The following is a 16,119-nucleotide window of genomic DNA, read 5'->3' as shown; positions in this document are numbered from 1 at the left end:
GTCCTGGGATCGAGCCCCGCATCGGGCTCTCTGCTCGGTGGAGAGCCTGCTTCCACCCCTCTCTCTGTCTGCCTCTCTGCCTACTTGTGATCTCTGTCTGTCAAATAAATAAATAAAATCTTTAAAAAAAAAAAAAAAGACTTGCATCATTCAGGTTCTGAGGAATTACACAGTGGAGAGTGCAGGGAAAACACTGGTTTTACAGGGTGGACGTGGCAAAGATGGTCTCAGTGGAGGTCTGGCCCTCAAGAGTGTCAGCTGGGGGAGGGCATGACATCAGGGCTGTGTTCACATCATCCTGGCGACTTGCCATGTGTTCAGTAGTGTTTTGGTGCAGGTACCACCAGCCACGTGTTGTTTCTACCTTTTCTTCTGCATACTTAACACTTTGCTGACTTGTCATTTCACCTGAGACTTGCAGCTCCTTACACCCTTGTGGCCTTCCTGGGCTTCCGGTTCCTCTGCACTCCTCCCTTTACGATGTCCTCCAACAGTGACATGCACGTGGTGTCAGGAGGTGTGCACATTTCCTTACGTCATCCTTGAACCTGCTCTTCAGGTCCAGCTGAGTTTTATCGGGACAGGCCACAGCCAGCCTCCCACACAGTGTGCCCGTGTCGCTGGCAGATAAGGTCCAACTGGAGGAGGAATGAGGAGGCAGGGGCCCTTCCTCTATGTGGTACACCCTATGCTTGTGTCTTGTCTGTTGAGGTATCTTCTGGTCTCTTCAGAGGCTTAATACTGCTAAGCAGCCCCTACCTCAACCTGCCCCCAGCTGCCTTGTTCTCGGAGCAATCACCTGGACGCAACTTGTTGTGTCAGACACACCTTTGAAATGGGGCTTCCCCCCTTCCACCGAAGTCAATGTGCATTTCTTCAGCATTTCTGCTTTCATGTTGTAGGCATGGGATGAGGAGGCCCCTTCTGAGCAGGCTGTCTGTAGGAGAGTCCCAGATCAGGGCTTCTCAGGCAGGTCTGTCCACACAGATCAGTCCTGTGAGATGTGTATTCCAGTGTCGAAAGATACTTCACACCATTGCTGCGTGCCAAACAGTATACCCTTGGCAGAAACCATACTTGGGTGCCCCATGTGTGAGATGCTTCTCTTTCCATACAGACCTTCACCAGCAACAGAGGCATGGCAGTCAGGAGAAGCCCTGGAAAAGAGATGTGGACAGGGCCTTATGTGTGACAAGCTGCAACTTCTGTATGTCAGGGCAGCCTTTCACATGTAGGAAGGTTGGAGAGAGCTCCCCAGCCACCTTGAAACATCTTCAGCTCCAGACCAGTTCCAACACTGAGGAGCCACACGGTGGCAACCAGAGTGGGGAGGCCTGTCGCAGCGGGAAAAGTCAGTACAATGGGGGTCAGTGTGGAAAAGCTAACAGCCACAACCATGCACTTGATCAACATTGGAGTGTCTGCTCCGGAGAAGGGCTTTATGAGGGGGGCAAGTGTGGGAAAGCCTTCAGCTGCAACTACAGACTTGTGCAGCACCAGCGAATTCACACTGAACGAAGGCCATATGAGTGTGGTGAATGTGGGAAATTCTTTAGCCAGATCTCTGGCCTTATTAAAGACTGGAGAATTCACAGTGATAAAGAGCTTTACGGATGCAGAGAATGTGGACAATTTCTTACCCATAACTTCAGTTTCATAAAACACTGGAGAATTCACACTAGAGAAAGAACTTATGAATGCAACAAATGTGGAAAAGTCTTTATCCAGAGATCTAAAGTCATTCACCACCAGAGACTACACACTAGAGGAATGCATTATGGCTGTGGTGAATGTGGGAAATCTTTTAGCTACAAATCCAACCTTATCGAACACCATAGAGTTCACACTAGAGAAAGGCCTTATGAGTGTACTGAATGTGGGAAATCCTTTAGACAAAGCTCTAGCCTTTTCTGACACCAGAGAGTTCACACTGGAGAAAGGCCATATAATTGCAGCGAACGTGGGAAATCCTTTGGACAGATCTTTGACCTCATTCGACATGGGAGAGTTCACAGTGGAGAAATGCCTTATAAGTGCAGTGAATGTGGGAAGTCCTTTGGACAGTTCTCTAACCTCATTCAACACCGGAGTGTTCATACTGGAAAAAGGCCTTTTGGGTGCAGTGTTTGTGGGAAATCCTTTAGCCGCAAATTTATCCTTATTCAACATCAGAGAGTTCACACTGGAGAAAGACCTTATGAGTGCAATGAATGTAGAAAATCCTTTACCCGAAAATCTGACCTCATTCAACACCAGTGGATTCATACTGGCACAAGACCTTATGAGTGCAGTGAATGTGAGAAATCTTTTAGGCAATGGTCTGTCCTCATTCAACACCAGAGAGTTCATTCTGGAGAAAAGCCATATGAGTGTGGGGAATGTGGGAAATCCTTTAGCCAAAATGCTAGCCTTATTCAACACCAGAGGGTTCACACTGGAGAAAGACCTTATGAATGCAGCGAAGGTGGGAAATCTTTTAGCCACAAATCTAACCTCCTCAGACACAGGAGAGTTCACACTGGAGAAAACCCTTGAATGTGAGGTACATTAGAATTCTTTGTATTATTGCCAAGTAGCATTCTCTTCTATGGATAATGGCTTTATCCGTGCATCTGTTCTGGACATACAGGTTATTTCCAGGTTTGGGGTGTTTACAAATAAAGCTCCTGTGAATATTTACATTCATTTCTTTATGTGGCTATGTTTTATTTCTCTTGTTGTAATAACTGAAACTGCCAGAGTGGAGGTGAGTGTTTCACATTCTAAGAAGTGGGAAACTGATCTATAATGGTTATGCTCTTTGGCCTTCCCACCAGTAGCACATGTCAATTCAAGTTCCGTGACATCCTTGAAACAAGTATGTAGTGGTAAATCACTTTGGTTTTAATTCCATATCCCAAAGTGTTCGTGATATTGAGCATTTGTCATTTATTTGTTCTATGTTTATCTTTGATAAAATGTGTGCTTACAATCTTTTGCCTGTTTTCTTTTTATGTACTTCTGTATTTCTTACATGGAACAATTGTTTTTGAGTACTAGAAAATTTTTCTCCCTCAACTTTTTGTCCTTCTCACAACTGAAAGCCCACATGCTCCAGACTTATGAATATGTTAATGTGCATCAGCATATTCTCCTCTGCTTTCTTAACTTAGTAACACATTAAATCAGGCCTAGGTTTTAATCTTTGGCAACCCCTGGTTGCCATGGTAACCCTCATGGTAAATGTCAGATTGCCGAGGTGATGTCACTGAACACGGAGTTGGTAAAATATTCCAGTAGCAACTCATTGTGTTTCTGTTCCCAAAGTACTGAGAGCGTGACCATAGATAACTTTAAGAACATAGGTAGTAAAACTGTAAAATGACCAGTAAGTGGCAAGTTTTGAATATTTGTGGGTGTTTTTGTTTTTTTATTTTTGTTTTTTAAAGATTTATTTCAGAGAGAGAGTGTGCATGAGTGGGGGGAGGGAGAGGGGTAAAGGGAGAGAGGAGGGAAAGCAGACTCCCTGCTAAGTATGGAGCCCAATGGGCTCAATCCCAAGACCCTGAGATCACAACCTGAGCTGAAACCAGGAACTGGACGCTTAACTGACTGAGCCACCTAGCTGCCCCTAAATATTTGTTTTGTAAAAAGAGTTTAAGTATGCTTGACTTAAACCACACATACTTTATTTTATTTTATTTTTTTAAGATTTTTCTTTCTTTCTTTGACAGAGATCACAAGTAGGCGGGGGGGGGGGGGGGGGAAGCAGGCTCCCCATGTGCAGAGAGCCTGATGTGGGGTCAATTCCACGACCCTGAGATCATGACCTGAGCTGAAGGCAGAGGCTCAACCCACTGAGCCACCCAGGCACCCCTTTATTTTATTTTTTTTAAAGATTTTATTTCTTTATTTGACAGAGACAGAGAGAGCACAAGCAGGCAGAGCTGCAGGCAGAGGGTGAGGGAGAAGCAGGCTCCCCACTGAGCAGGGAGCCTGATGTGGGCTCAATCCCAGGACCCTGGGATCATGAACTGAGCTGAAGGCAGCCGTTTAACCCACTGGAGCCACCCAGGAGCCCCAAACTGCACATTTTAAATACACATTTTGATGTTTTCATATATGTTTGCATTCCTGAAGCTAAGTTCCTCCTCCCCTTTTCAATTCATCTTTTTCAATGTATAAAATTATTGATACAAGGAGATATTCTAACTTTTGTATTGGCTATTTACATATATATCTGTGAATAAGACTGCTAAGAAGTCTCATTAACCCTATCACACATAGCCTTCCATCATCATCATTTTTGTGGTGGTTCTTGTATCCCCATGCATACTGGTGGGTTATTTTACATGTAAACGTAGATATGTCACTGCATAACCTCTTAAGAATTTCAAAAATATCAGGACTTTCATAACTCTGATAACTTGAATACATACCAAAAAATATGTTTAAATATGTTATGCTAAATTTTATTGATTGAATTAGCTACTGAAGGCAGATTGAATGCAATCATACCAATCGTATGGCTTTTAATACATGTGTCTTTTGAGTATTCACCTTACCTCTTTTATTTTGTTCACCGAAAAATAAATTAAGGTGTTAATAATTTTATATAGTTCAATCAATATTCCTTCTGTAATTTCAAATCCCAAGTTGCCCTTGAATAGTGCAGATGTCTGTCTACAGTACAAACATATGTATCAACTGTACCTCCTGGTACTTAACTCAGTTAGACTTCTCTGCTTCCATTTGTCAAATAAAACATGAATGTTTCAAAGTTACTACCTTTCTTTTTTTTAAAGATTTTTAAATTTATTTATTTGGCAGAGAGAGAGAGATCACAAGTAGAGCAGCAGGCAGAGAAAGAGGGGAAAGCAGGCTCCCTGCTGAGCAGGGAGCCCCATGTGGGACTCCATCCCAGGACCCTGAGATCATGACCTGAAATGAAGGCAGAAGCATTAACCCACTGAGCCACCCAGCTGCCCCTTAAAGTTACTTCTTCAGAAGTTTACAAATCCCAATTTCTCCGCATTTAAAAATTTTTTTTTAACTTTCTTAATACAAAGCTGAAGTCCCCAAATTAAAAGTCTTAATCTTCCCTTGTCAGTGTATACATATATGAAATCATCACTTTAATTGTATTACAGTTTCATTTGCCAATTATACTTCGATACAGGTAATGGAAAAATAAAAGATTGAAATCATGCAAAAACCTTAATCTGAACACTGAGAAACAGCAATTGAAGAGGATCTTTCCTTTCATCTCAGAGCAAGAATACAGATTATGTTTATTAATGTATTTTCCTCTGAAGACAACACATTTCGTGTTTGGAGAAATAAAAGGTTATTTGTTATGAGTTCCTTTGGAAGACTGATCAGTAAGTGCCTTATCAAGGCTCAGATACTGCTACCAGGGACCATCTGGCACACATTAATCCTACCAGTTCTTTTAACTATAGTCCAGCTTTAATTTGCAGGATAGCCATTGTTTTTTCATAATTATTTTCAGGACCATCAGAGAAAGTAGACAGTCCATCTTGATGGATTGAAATATTGCCAGTGTTCTAATAAAGCCTTCTGGATTTCCTGCTAACTCAGCTTCACCAGTCAGTACAATTTACTAAAGTTATACCGGTTGCTTCTGGAATCCCACTCACAAAAATGTAGAATTTCATTACATTCAAAGAAACAAGTATCCTGGAATCCAGAAGGTGTGATGATAACTAGCCTTTTTCCATGGTCTCCACTGTGTCACACAGGAGCTACAGCCTTCACCAAGCCACAGGTGGAGAGCACCTGAAGCCCACTGTAGTAAACTCGTAGCCACCGTGGCTACCGTGGGCAATAAGGAAGCCACTTCTTTATTATTTATTGGATAAAGTTATAAGCATTTTGTCCATTAAAATTTGCCACATCCTCTATTTGGCTGACTGAATCTCTTGATTCCATTTAATATGCTCACCTTCTAAAAATCTTCCCTGAAAAAAAAAAAAAAAAAAGTCTTCCCTGCATGCCTTGTAGCTTTGGCAGAATTTTTTTAAAAAGCTAAATTTGGGGGGCGCCTGGGTGGCTCAGTGGGTTAAAGCCTCTGCCTTCGGCTCAGGTCATGATTCCAGGATCCTGGGATCGAGCCCCGCATCGGGCTCTCTGCTCGGCAGAGAGCCTGCTTCCTCCTCTCTCTCTCTCTCTGCTTCTCTGCCTATTTGTGATCTCTGTCTGTCAAAATAAATCAATAAAATCTTTAAAAAAAAAAAAAAGCTAAATTTGGGTGGGCCTGGGTGGCTCAGTCGTTAAGCATCTGCCTTCAGCTCAGGTCATGATCCTAGGGCCCTGAGATCGAGCCCCAAGCTGGGCTCCTTGCTCAACAGGGAGCCTGCTTCTCCCTCTCCTGCTTCTCCCTCCCCCATTCCCCCGCCTGTGTTTCCTCCCTCTCTGTCAAATAAATAAAATCTTTAAAAAAATAAAAAGCTAAATTTGTGTACTATCCAATACAGTCTATAAACCTATATCTATACAAATTATTACACAATTTAAGTTACTATAAATTCTGGAAGGTCAACTAGGTGTATGTGATAAAGTACAAGAAGAACTAGTCTGAGGATGAAGAAAACATTCGCTAAGTGTAGAGTGTCAGGAAGAATATTGCAAAGAGGATAGTGCCTGAGAAGAGGTGGTGTTTATCTGATGATCTAGAAGTCAGGCGATGATTCAGAATCACAGCTTGACATTTTTTTCTGTAAAATAACTGTGAGCCTGATATCTTTGGCAGCGTAAAGAGCTCATCCCTTGTAAAGCATTAGAAACTTAGTAGTTAACTTTCTTTATACTGTGTTAAGACAGGCCCTTCTTCATATATCAATAAGACTTGAAATGAGTTTTATTTTTCATTTGATCTTAGGCCTTAAGTTTTCATTAACTTTCAAATCTTTTCCAGACCAGGTCTTTAGACTTGTTCCAATCATGTTTTTGCATCTCTTGGTGCAATCAAAGATGGAGAGGGATTCCTGTATGTGTATGCAGAAGACACGAATGAATGATTCAACAAGTTTTTCTTCTCCATTGTGGAATTTGAGAAGTCTTTGACGATGCCACAGACCTTAGCAAAACCAAGTTGAGTGTCCATTCTCCAGATACGTGTCTCCTGCACAAAGGTATATACTCAAGTGACACTTAAGAATTTTGGCCAGCTCAGAATTCTGCAGATTGAGGGAAACTAAGGACAGGAGGTCTACGAATAGGATAAAGAGACAGAGTTGAAAATGAAATACCAGGGAGGACGTTTTGAGCTTATAATAAAGTACTTAATGCCAGAGTTCCTAAGTGGACCCTGCAAATACTGTTTATACACAGGACGAAAAGGAAAAATTCTGGTTAACCAGTGGCCCTCATTTTATACTTCTTCCAAATAGGCTTCCTAATGCAATTTAGACTCCCAAGTTGCTTACCTGAGAGATTATTTCAGTAGGGTATCTTCTTAGGTAGATCCATCAGTTGGCAGAATGTCAGGTGTCCTCTGTGTTTTCAGCTATGTGAAATGCAGATTAAAAATAAGAGTCTCAATTCTCCTTGTTGATTAAGAGGAGAGACTCTCCCCCTCCCTTTTCTCACAACATTTAGTTTAGAGAAATTATAAGCACCTCCTAATCCCTTTGAGGACTACACAGGCCTTTGGCCACTAGGGCTCCCTTACTCCTGTGTTCATGACCTGTGTTAATTCCAGAAAGTACTTGCTGTCATGCAAGTAAGTTTCTTTTTCCTTTGAATAAGGTGAATAAGCTAACACACATGGTCACCCCAATTACAAACATGAAGTTAGGATGAACTTTGTGTGAAGATGATGCTCTCAAGTGACCTTACTTGAGAACACGGTCTATTTCTCTTCTAAATATGTATGTAATGGGTTCTATCTGCTTTTTGTATGACACGGTGAGATTTTTTTCCTGGAAGTCTTTTGTAATTTCTTAGCTGATTTCTGGTGCACATCACATTCCGGCTTAATATCTATTCCATAATGTGGTGTAAGAAATCTATCGGGTCTTGGTCCCTGGTGCCCTGTTGCTGGCACAGAGCGCCTACAACCCTTGTTATCTCCTGAGTGATAGGAGTACCTTCTGTCATTCCTAAGGAGCCCCCTTTGGAGCCCACCTGAATTTATGCTAAAGAGGTGTGTTAGGGTGCGGGCCCTAAGCAGAATCAGCGTGGGGCGTGGCCATCAGAAAGGGCGGGGATTAGAGGCTTGGAACTCACAGCCCCACCCACTGGCCTCCAGGAAGGGGCTGGAGCTGGAGCTGAAAAGCTCTGTAAATACTCCCGAACGCGGACAGCTGAGGAGCCCCCAAGTCTGTGAACACGCCTGGGGGTGGCACACTGAGGTTCCCTGAGGACAGAAGCTCCTGCACCGGAGGCCCTTCTGCACCTCACCCCATGTTGTTCTTCATCGGCCTGTGAACGTACTTCCCCAGGGTTCCGTGAACCACCCCAGCAAGGTAATGGAGTGAGAGCAAGGGTTGGGAGCCTCTGGTTTATAGCCAGTCAGTCTGAGGCACAGGGGGCAACCTGGATTTGTGCCTGGCATGCGAAGGGGACAGTCATCCTGTGGGACTGAGCCTTTACCCCGTGCGATGGGATGCTGTCTCCGGGTGGTCAGAGGCAGAATTAACTGCATGGTGGTGCTGGTGAGCACACGTCTCAAATAGTGAAGTGTGGAGAGGACCCACGGGGGGAGGAAGATTCCGTTCCACATCCCATCAGTCACCACCACACACGCCTGCGGGGACAAACCTCATCACCTGTCTCCTCACTAGCTAGTGTGCAGGATTGTGGGCGCGGGTGGTCAGCCGGACAGCCTCCGAGACTCGATAAGCAGCGCCCAGGACGCGGCAAGCTCTAATGAACAAGGGCCTCAGCCTACAGTAGCAAGGCAAGTGGGACCCGTGGGTTAACAGACATGTGAGACAGCTACTGTAGGGCGTTGGGAAACAGTCTGGATCTTAACTGCAATACACATGGCTTAAGAAACAACATTTGTGAGTCAAATTGAGAAAATGGAGCATTAATAACATTTGTCATATGTTAAAATAGTTGTTTACTTAGGGGCAAGAAAGCACCACTGCACGTGGGAAAGCAGGGTGGGGGGGTGCAGTGGGGGTGAGGGAGGCTGGGGCAGAGGGGAGTGAGAGAGAGAATCTTAAGCAGGCTCCACGCTCAGGGCGGAGCCCAACACCAGGCTCGCTGGGTTCAGTCTCAACCATGAGATGGTGACCTGAGCCCAAACCAGCAGTCGGAACTTGGAACCGACTGAGACACCCAGGCGCCCCTTCTGCAGCAGACTGACTTGCAGCCCACAAAAGTGGAAACACGTAAAATATCCATGAACAGATGAATAAGTAAATAAATAGTGCTATATGGATATCTCATAGATACAGTGAACTGTTCGTGTAAGCACCACTGATGAACTGTAAAATAAATGTGTCTCACGAGGGGACCCAAGGAAAAGGAGGACACAACACTTCACAACTTCAATCATACAAATTCTAGAAAGTGCAAACTCATTGATTATGACGAAAAGTCAATGGCCGCCTCGAGGACAGATTATTAAAGAACACAAAGGAAAGGTGGGGGTGATGGAAAACTTTATTATCATGACTGATGGCCTCATGGGCTTATATGAAAGTCAGTGTCAAACTGCACAATTTAATGATGGACATTGCATGTCATTTGTACCTTACCGAAACTTAACAACACGGTTCAAATTAAGTTGGGTTCTCTACGCTTTAGAAGATTAGGTCTGGCCACCATACGGACTCCACCATCTTTCTCCTCATCAGAAGACATCTGTACAAACAGGTGAGCAATGAAGGCATTCCCAGTTCATTCAACATGGATACTGGCTGAGTCACAAAGACCTCATGGCTGCACCAAGAGATCTCTCCCGTCTCTGTCCTTGCTTCGCTGCCATGCACAACCATGGCCTTTGGTGGACAACCCAGAGGGACCAAGGAATCCACAAAACCTAGTAGCGTACTTTCTCCTGACAGGCCCTACACAAGATACATCCATCTGGGGGTCCTGAGAATTTCTCTACCCGCTCATCCTTCACAGTCCTCCCACCTAAACTCTGTGCATGCCCTTTCCAAACAGGTACACTGCAACCTGTTTATTGGTCTCCTGCACTCTCTATTAATCCAGTGTTTCTGGACCAATGGTCATTCCCCTGGTCCTTATAATCTTTTTTTTTTTTTAAGATTTTATTTATTCTTTTGTCCGAGAGAGAGAGAACGAGCCAGCACAGGCAACAGAATGGCAGGCAGAGGCTGAGGGAGAAGCAGGCTCCCCACCAAGCAAGGAGCCTGATGTGGGACTCGATCCCAGGATGCTGGGGTCATGACCTGAGCCAAAAGCAGCCACTTAACCAACTGAGCCACCCAGGTGTCCCTAGTCTTTATAATCTTAAAATCAGTGACATTACGCTACAGAATTCAGGGGATCAAGGCCCCTGGCGCTGCTGCTGGGCCTGGAGAATAGACCTCCTTCACCATCAATAGCCCCTGTGAATAAGAGAACAAGACCATTTGCTCAAAAGCACTGAAGGCTGTGAAACAACAACCAACAACAGCCCCCACTTCAGGCTGAAACAGCTCCCACTTCAGGGTGACCCCACAAAACATCCTGGCATCCAGCTATAACTCAGGACCACGGAGCCCTGCAGTCTTTCCTTAAAGGCTTGGAGCAGCCATGCAAACTAGGTCAAAGCTGCGGAGCTGTCTTCTGCCATCATACAGTCCCTTCTGAGGCACACAACTCTCTTCACCCCTTCATGCCCACAAACACAGTTAATTTCAACACACACAGAGTGAACAGAATCCCCAAGATGAATGGTGGCTTAAAAAATATGATCTTTATTGTCGTACAGCAAGAGCAATGGGAGGCAGACTGTTCCTGGGTTGGTGATTTGGAGGCTGGGGAAATGCCTTCAGAGTTTCACAAGGACGATACATCCCTGATATGCCATCCTCCTTTTCAAATCACCAACGGTCCTCTAGGACAAAACTGGGTGAGATCCATGCTCTCTCCTCAGAGAAGAAAAATGGGGAAGGAGTAAGTGCTCAGGCTGCTCATTAGTCCTCCAGCAATTGCCCTGACACTGGGATACGGCCCTGGGCAGGTTCAAAGACTGCAGTGCAGCTGCTACATACCTGGGATTTATGTCGATGTTTGAATGTATGAACGTCAACACAGGCAAATGGCACCTTCATGAGGGATTTCCTCCAGTGCTGTTACTCTCATCAAATAAATACCTGCACAGTTAAGGTAGTTGTCCCATTTGAAATTTGTGAACTCCTATGACGTCAAGTCCTTCAGTAGAAGGCTTTCTCATTTTCAAGGCTTTTGTAAGGGCTTTCATGACTGTGAGTTCTCTGGAGTGTGGTGAGGTTAGCCTTTGGTTAGCCATTTTCCACATTCTCCACACTCACGGGCCTTCATCGAGGGGGACACTGTCATGTTTTAGGAGTTAGGACTCATAGGTAAAGAATATCCCACATTCAGATACTCACAGAGCCGTTTCAGCGTGAATATTTGAATGGTCACTGAAATGGAAGACGCGGATGAACGTTTCCCAAGGTCACTGTCCTCCTAAAGCCTTTCTCCAGCGTGTACTTTTCTGTGCTTAATGAGGCTAGAACTATGGCTAAAGGATTTCCCACACTCCCTGCACTCGTAAGGTCTTTCTCCAGTGTGAATTCTCCTGTGCTTAATGAGACTGGAGTTTTGAGTGAAGGATATCCCACACTCAGTGCACTCATAAGGCCTTGATCCAGTGTGTACTCTCTGGTGTCTGAGGAGACTAGAACTGTAAGTAAAGAATTTCCCACATTCACTGCACTCATAAGGCCTTTCTCCAGTGTGAACTCTCCGATGTTGAAGCAGTGCAGAGCTTTGGCTAAAAGATTTCTCACATTCGCTGCACTTATAAGGCCTTTCTCCACTATGAACTCTACGGTGTTCGATGAGGCTGGAGTTTTGAGTAAAGGATTTTCCACATTCACTGCACTCATAGGGCCTTGATCCTGAGTGAACTCTCTGGTGTTTTATGAGACTGGAGTGGTAGGAAAAGAATTTTCCACACTCGCTGCACTCATAAGGCCTTTCTCCCGTGTGAACACTGCGGTGTTGAAGGAGCGCAGAGCTTTCGCTGAAGGATTTCCCACATTCACTACATTCATACGGCCGTTCTCCAGTGTGAATTCTCCGATGTTTAATGAGGTTAGACTTGTTGCCAAATAATTTGCCACATTCGTCACACTCATGAGGCCTTGCTCCAGTGTGAACTCTCCGGTGCCGAATGAGGCTAGAGCTCTGCCGAAACGACCTCCCACATTCCCCACACTCGTAAGGCTTTTCCCCAGTGTGCACTCTCCAGTGGTCCCTGAGGCTGTAGCTCTTGCTAAAAGATTTCCCACATTCACTGCACATGAAGCATCTTTCTCTAGTGAGGTCTCTCTGGTGATGAGCAAGTGTGTGTTTGCAACTGAAGTCCTTCGTGCCTTCTGCCCAGCTGCGTTGCAGTTTCCTTCCATGGGAAGACGCCCCATACTCAGTCCTCCTGTATGACGTCTCCCTGCTGGGTGGGGCCTGATGCTGGGGGAATCTCGAGGTGGCCAAGATGTCCCTCACAGGCCAAGATGTCACCTCCCCACAGGAAAAGGGTTTCCCTAACACACAGAATTTGTAGTCCTTCACAAAAGAGGTTCTGCCCGTGTTGCTTCTGAAGCATTTCTCTCCAGTGTGCTGCTCCTGGTGCGAAAGGTCTGCATCGAAATAAAACTGTCCCTTGTGTGCCCCAATACTGTAGAGATTCTGTCCACAAAGTGTTGCCTGGTGCTCACTGGACAGCAAAAGGTCTCTCAAGTCCTGGCCACACACCTCACGAGGATGGGCCTTCTGGGGAGACACAACTGCCCGGAAAGTCCTGACCTGTGACGCTCTTTGTACAGAAACGCTCTGCTCAGGTGCCTGGTCATCCTCTGCTCCCTGCCTGCAGCCTGAAAGCAAGAAATGCTGGTGAAGTGCACACTGCTGTGTGGGAGGGGCCGCTACTATGCAAGCTCCAGATGTGTGTCTAGCAGACCCAGGAACCAGTGCTTGGGATGGTTTGCAGGACCAGGGAGATGGCTCAGGTGGAAGATGGGGCTGCTCAGCAGTAGCAGGCTCCAAAGAGCAGAGAATGGGAGAGGCCTCATGAGGAGAAGGAGGCAAGCATGCACTGTGTGACCCAGAGGACAGAAGTGGTCTGCAGTTTATTCCTCTGCCAACAACTTTCCAAAGCAACCTATCTCCTGCTGACACACCTATTCCGTGCAGAAGGGTGTGTCGAGTCCCAAGGAAATAGGACTGTAACCTGGCAGGTGGTTTTCTGAACTCCTTACACGGGCACACTTCATGGTGCAACAGCAGCCAGTGTGCAAAGTGCTGCAGATGGCCTGGTGAGAAAATAAGTGGGCTAGGGATCTCAGAAATGCGAGGTTAACCCCACACCAGAAGGAAAATTAGAAGCAAGTAACAGAGTTGACAAATCGGCAAAGTGCCAAGAAAAGGGAAGAAAAGACAGAAATGAAATGTGGCCCCTGGCATCAGAATACTAGTCAAACAAATAGGCTTCTGGTCTAATGTGAATACAGCACTGACATCGTCTCCTCCAGGTACCACTCTGCAGCCTTTGTGTTGTGTGTATGTCAATGTACCTACCATGAACCACCCTGGGGTCTCCAATCCAACCCCACTCCCACAATCAGCAAGCCCACGACAACTTCATGATACAAATTCTAAGGAAAAGACAGTTGAGTAGCCATCGGTATCCCAGAACAACTCAGCACACAACAGCCCATGGCAAAGAGAACTAAAGAGAAGTCTGGAGGAGAGTTTCATGAGGATAGCCCATGGTCCATAGACATAATAATTTTGTCAGAGACAGCAAGTCCTGGCACAGGGAGGCAAGAGGAAGCCTCAGCAGAGAAAGGAAACAGACATGGAGCATGCAGGTATCTTGCATCGAGACAAAGTCACCCAGTCAGGGAAAGGGCAAATAAGGGGATATCCACTGGGTTCACTGCAAGATTCCTGACCCTGATTCCTTCCCTGAAATTCGGCAGGAAAGCTGCTGCTGGGGCTGTTCAAGGAAGAAGGGTGGTGCACTGACGTCAGCCTTACCAACCACAGCACCTACCCCTGGAACTGGGGAAGGAACCAGTGGCTCATGGTCCCTATGTCAAGATAGACTGCTCCTGGGGACCAAGGGAAGGTCAGAGACTAGCTCAGGCCACAGGGATGGGGTTGAGTGTCTTACCCAAGGAGGTTATAAGTGCCAAGTTCTCCAGCATCACATCCTGGTACAGACATCTCTGAGCCTCATCAAGGAGACCCCATTCCTCCCAGGAGAAGTACACAGCCACGTCTTCAAAGGTCACCCTGCCCTGGCAGGATGGGGACAGATGAAACCACAGAAAGATCCTCTCCCAAGAACCCATATCCCTTTTCCCACCCACATCTACCCTATGCCCATCCTCCCCCGATCATCCCAACTGAGAGGAAAAACCACACCCCAGTGCCTGGGGGCCGTGATGCCACTGTCTCCTCGTGGGCCCACTGATTAGAGGGTCCTGCTGACACAAGAAGACGCAGGTAGACGAGTGAATGTCTAAGTTGTGGACCTGGCACAGAGGGATCCTCCTGGCCATCTAGGTTATTCTGCTGAAAACCAGGGCCCTGGCATCAATGAGGCATACTCCCTCCCCAAGTACACATCGTTCTCGAGCCTGAATTCCACAGCCACATGCCTATGGTCACCACACCTCATTGTCCCACACCACAGAAATCTCCCTGGGCTCCCCCGCAAGTCACTGGTATTTTTATCACCTCCTCTTCACCCCACTGCTGAGGGCAGGAGTCCCACCTTAGGGTTATGGGGATGGTCAACACATGACACCTGACCACGGACAGAGGAGATGGACAACATTTTAGTAATCACAGATATTCACAGCCTGGGAGAGGGACACCACACCCACACAGGCCCACATGGGGTGGCACTCTGAAAAAGAGTGAATAACCAGGAGCTGTGGAATGCAAGCTTCATAGGATTAAGAGGGTGAGGTTCCTGTAAGAGGATGGATTGGCTTGTCTGAGTAACTCCATGGGCTGGCAGGGCACTGAAACCCATCCAAAGGGATAAGCAGGAAATGCACCTTTGATGAAAAGGTTGTTTAATTAGTAGGAGGCCTTCCCAACAGCAGAAGAGTGGGGAGGAGAACTTACACCCAGGCCTTGAGTTACTGCATCTTGCACCAGACAAGGTCCTCCTCCACCTGTGCAGCACGTGACCACTCAGCAATCACCATCTTCCTCTGTCCATCCAACCCTCTTCCAAAGCAAGGCTCCTTGGTGGCCTACCCTAGGCTTAGTGACTCTCACAGATGATCACATCAGCACATACACGTGACCTTATTCCTCCAGGATGAGACACCCCAAGCCCTACCACTCCTCACAAAACCCTGATGGAGTTCAAATTGGAGAAGCACCAGCAGCACAGGCCCAAGTGTCATTACGTCCTCTGAGCTTCTGTGTCCCTCTCATGTCTACTCTTCCACTGAAAACCTTGGCCACCTGCCCAAGTATCCTATTCCTGACGCACTCTCCCTTCATAGCCACTCACATCCCTCTCTGAAGTCATACCATCTTCTAAGTATCCAGTCTTGGTCCTCCTTCCTCCCCCAACTTCCTGGCACCGTAACACCTTTACCACCACAACCAGAAGACTCACAACTTCTCACAACTGGGACCCACAGCTCACTCACCTGGGCCCACACAATAGCCATGATGTTTTTAGATGTTTCCCTTCTGAACCGCTCCGCAGAGTTCCAGACTGGTGTGTCTGGCTGCTCACTCAACGCATCCACTCAGAGCTCTCCAGAACATCTCCCACCAACATCACTCACAGTACCAACTCCCTCATCTCAGTCAATGGAGCTCCATTCTTACAGCTGCAGATACAAAAACCCTACAGATATCCCTGAAGCCTCCCTTTCACCCTGTCTTGGTCCACATTAGCAAATCAGTGGTCACTTTTTCAAAACACATATCCAG

The 16,119-nt window shown here is 46.2% G+C and overlaps 1 protein-coding gene and 1 pseudogene across 2 annotated transcripts in view; one reads left to right on the top strand and one right to left on the bottom strand.

Moving 5' to 3' along the window:
* Positions 1 to 16,119, bottom strand: part of LOC111139712 (zinc finger protein 211-like) — an 83,528-nt gene that overhangs the window by 25,906 nt on the left and 41,503 nt on the right. The window contains exon 7 of the mRNA XM_022492064.1: positions 11,624 to 12,448. Within this exon, the coding sequence (XP_022347772.1) occupies positions 11,624 to 12,448 (825 nt within the window). The remainder of the gene's footprint in view (positions 1 to 11,623; positions 12,449 to 16,119) is intronic.
* On the top strand, positions 150 to 3,431 carry LOC111139723 (annotated as a pseudogene). Its single transcript, XR_002640105.1, has 2 exons — positions 150 to 1,560; positions 1,813 to 3,431. The product of XR_002640105.1 is annotated as a zinc finger protein 501-like (transcript).

This window comes from Enhydra lutris, unplaced genomic scaffold (genome assembly GCF_002288905.1).
Source record: "Enhydra lutris kenyoni isolate GAN:26980312 unplaced genomic scaffold, ASM228890v2 scaffoldscaffold114, whole genome shotgun sequence".
Taxonomy (NCBI): domain Eukaryota; kingdom Metazoa; phylum Chordata; class Mammalia; order Carnivora; family Mustelidae; genus Enhydra; species Enhydra lutris.
Note: the sequence above shows the minus strand (reverse complement) of the source record. Positions and strands in the feature narration are given on the sequence as shown.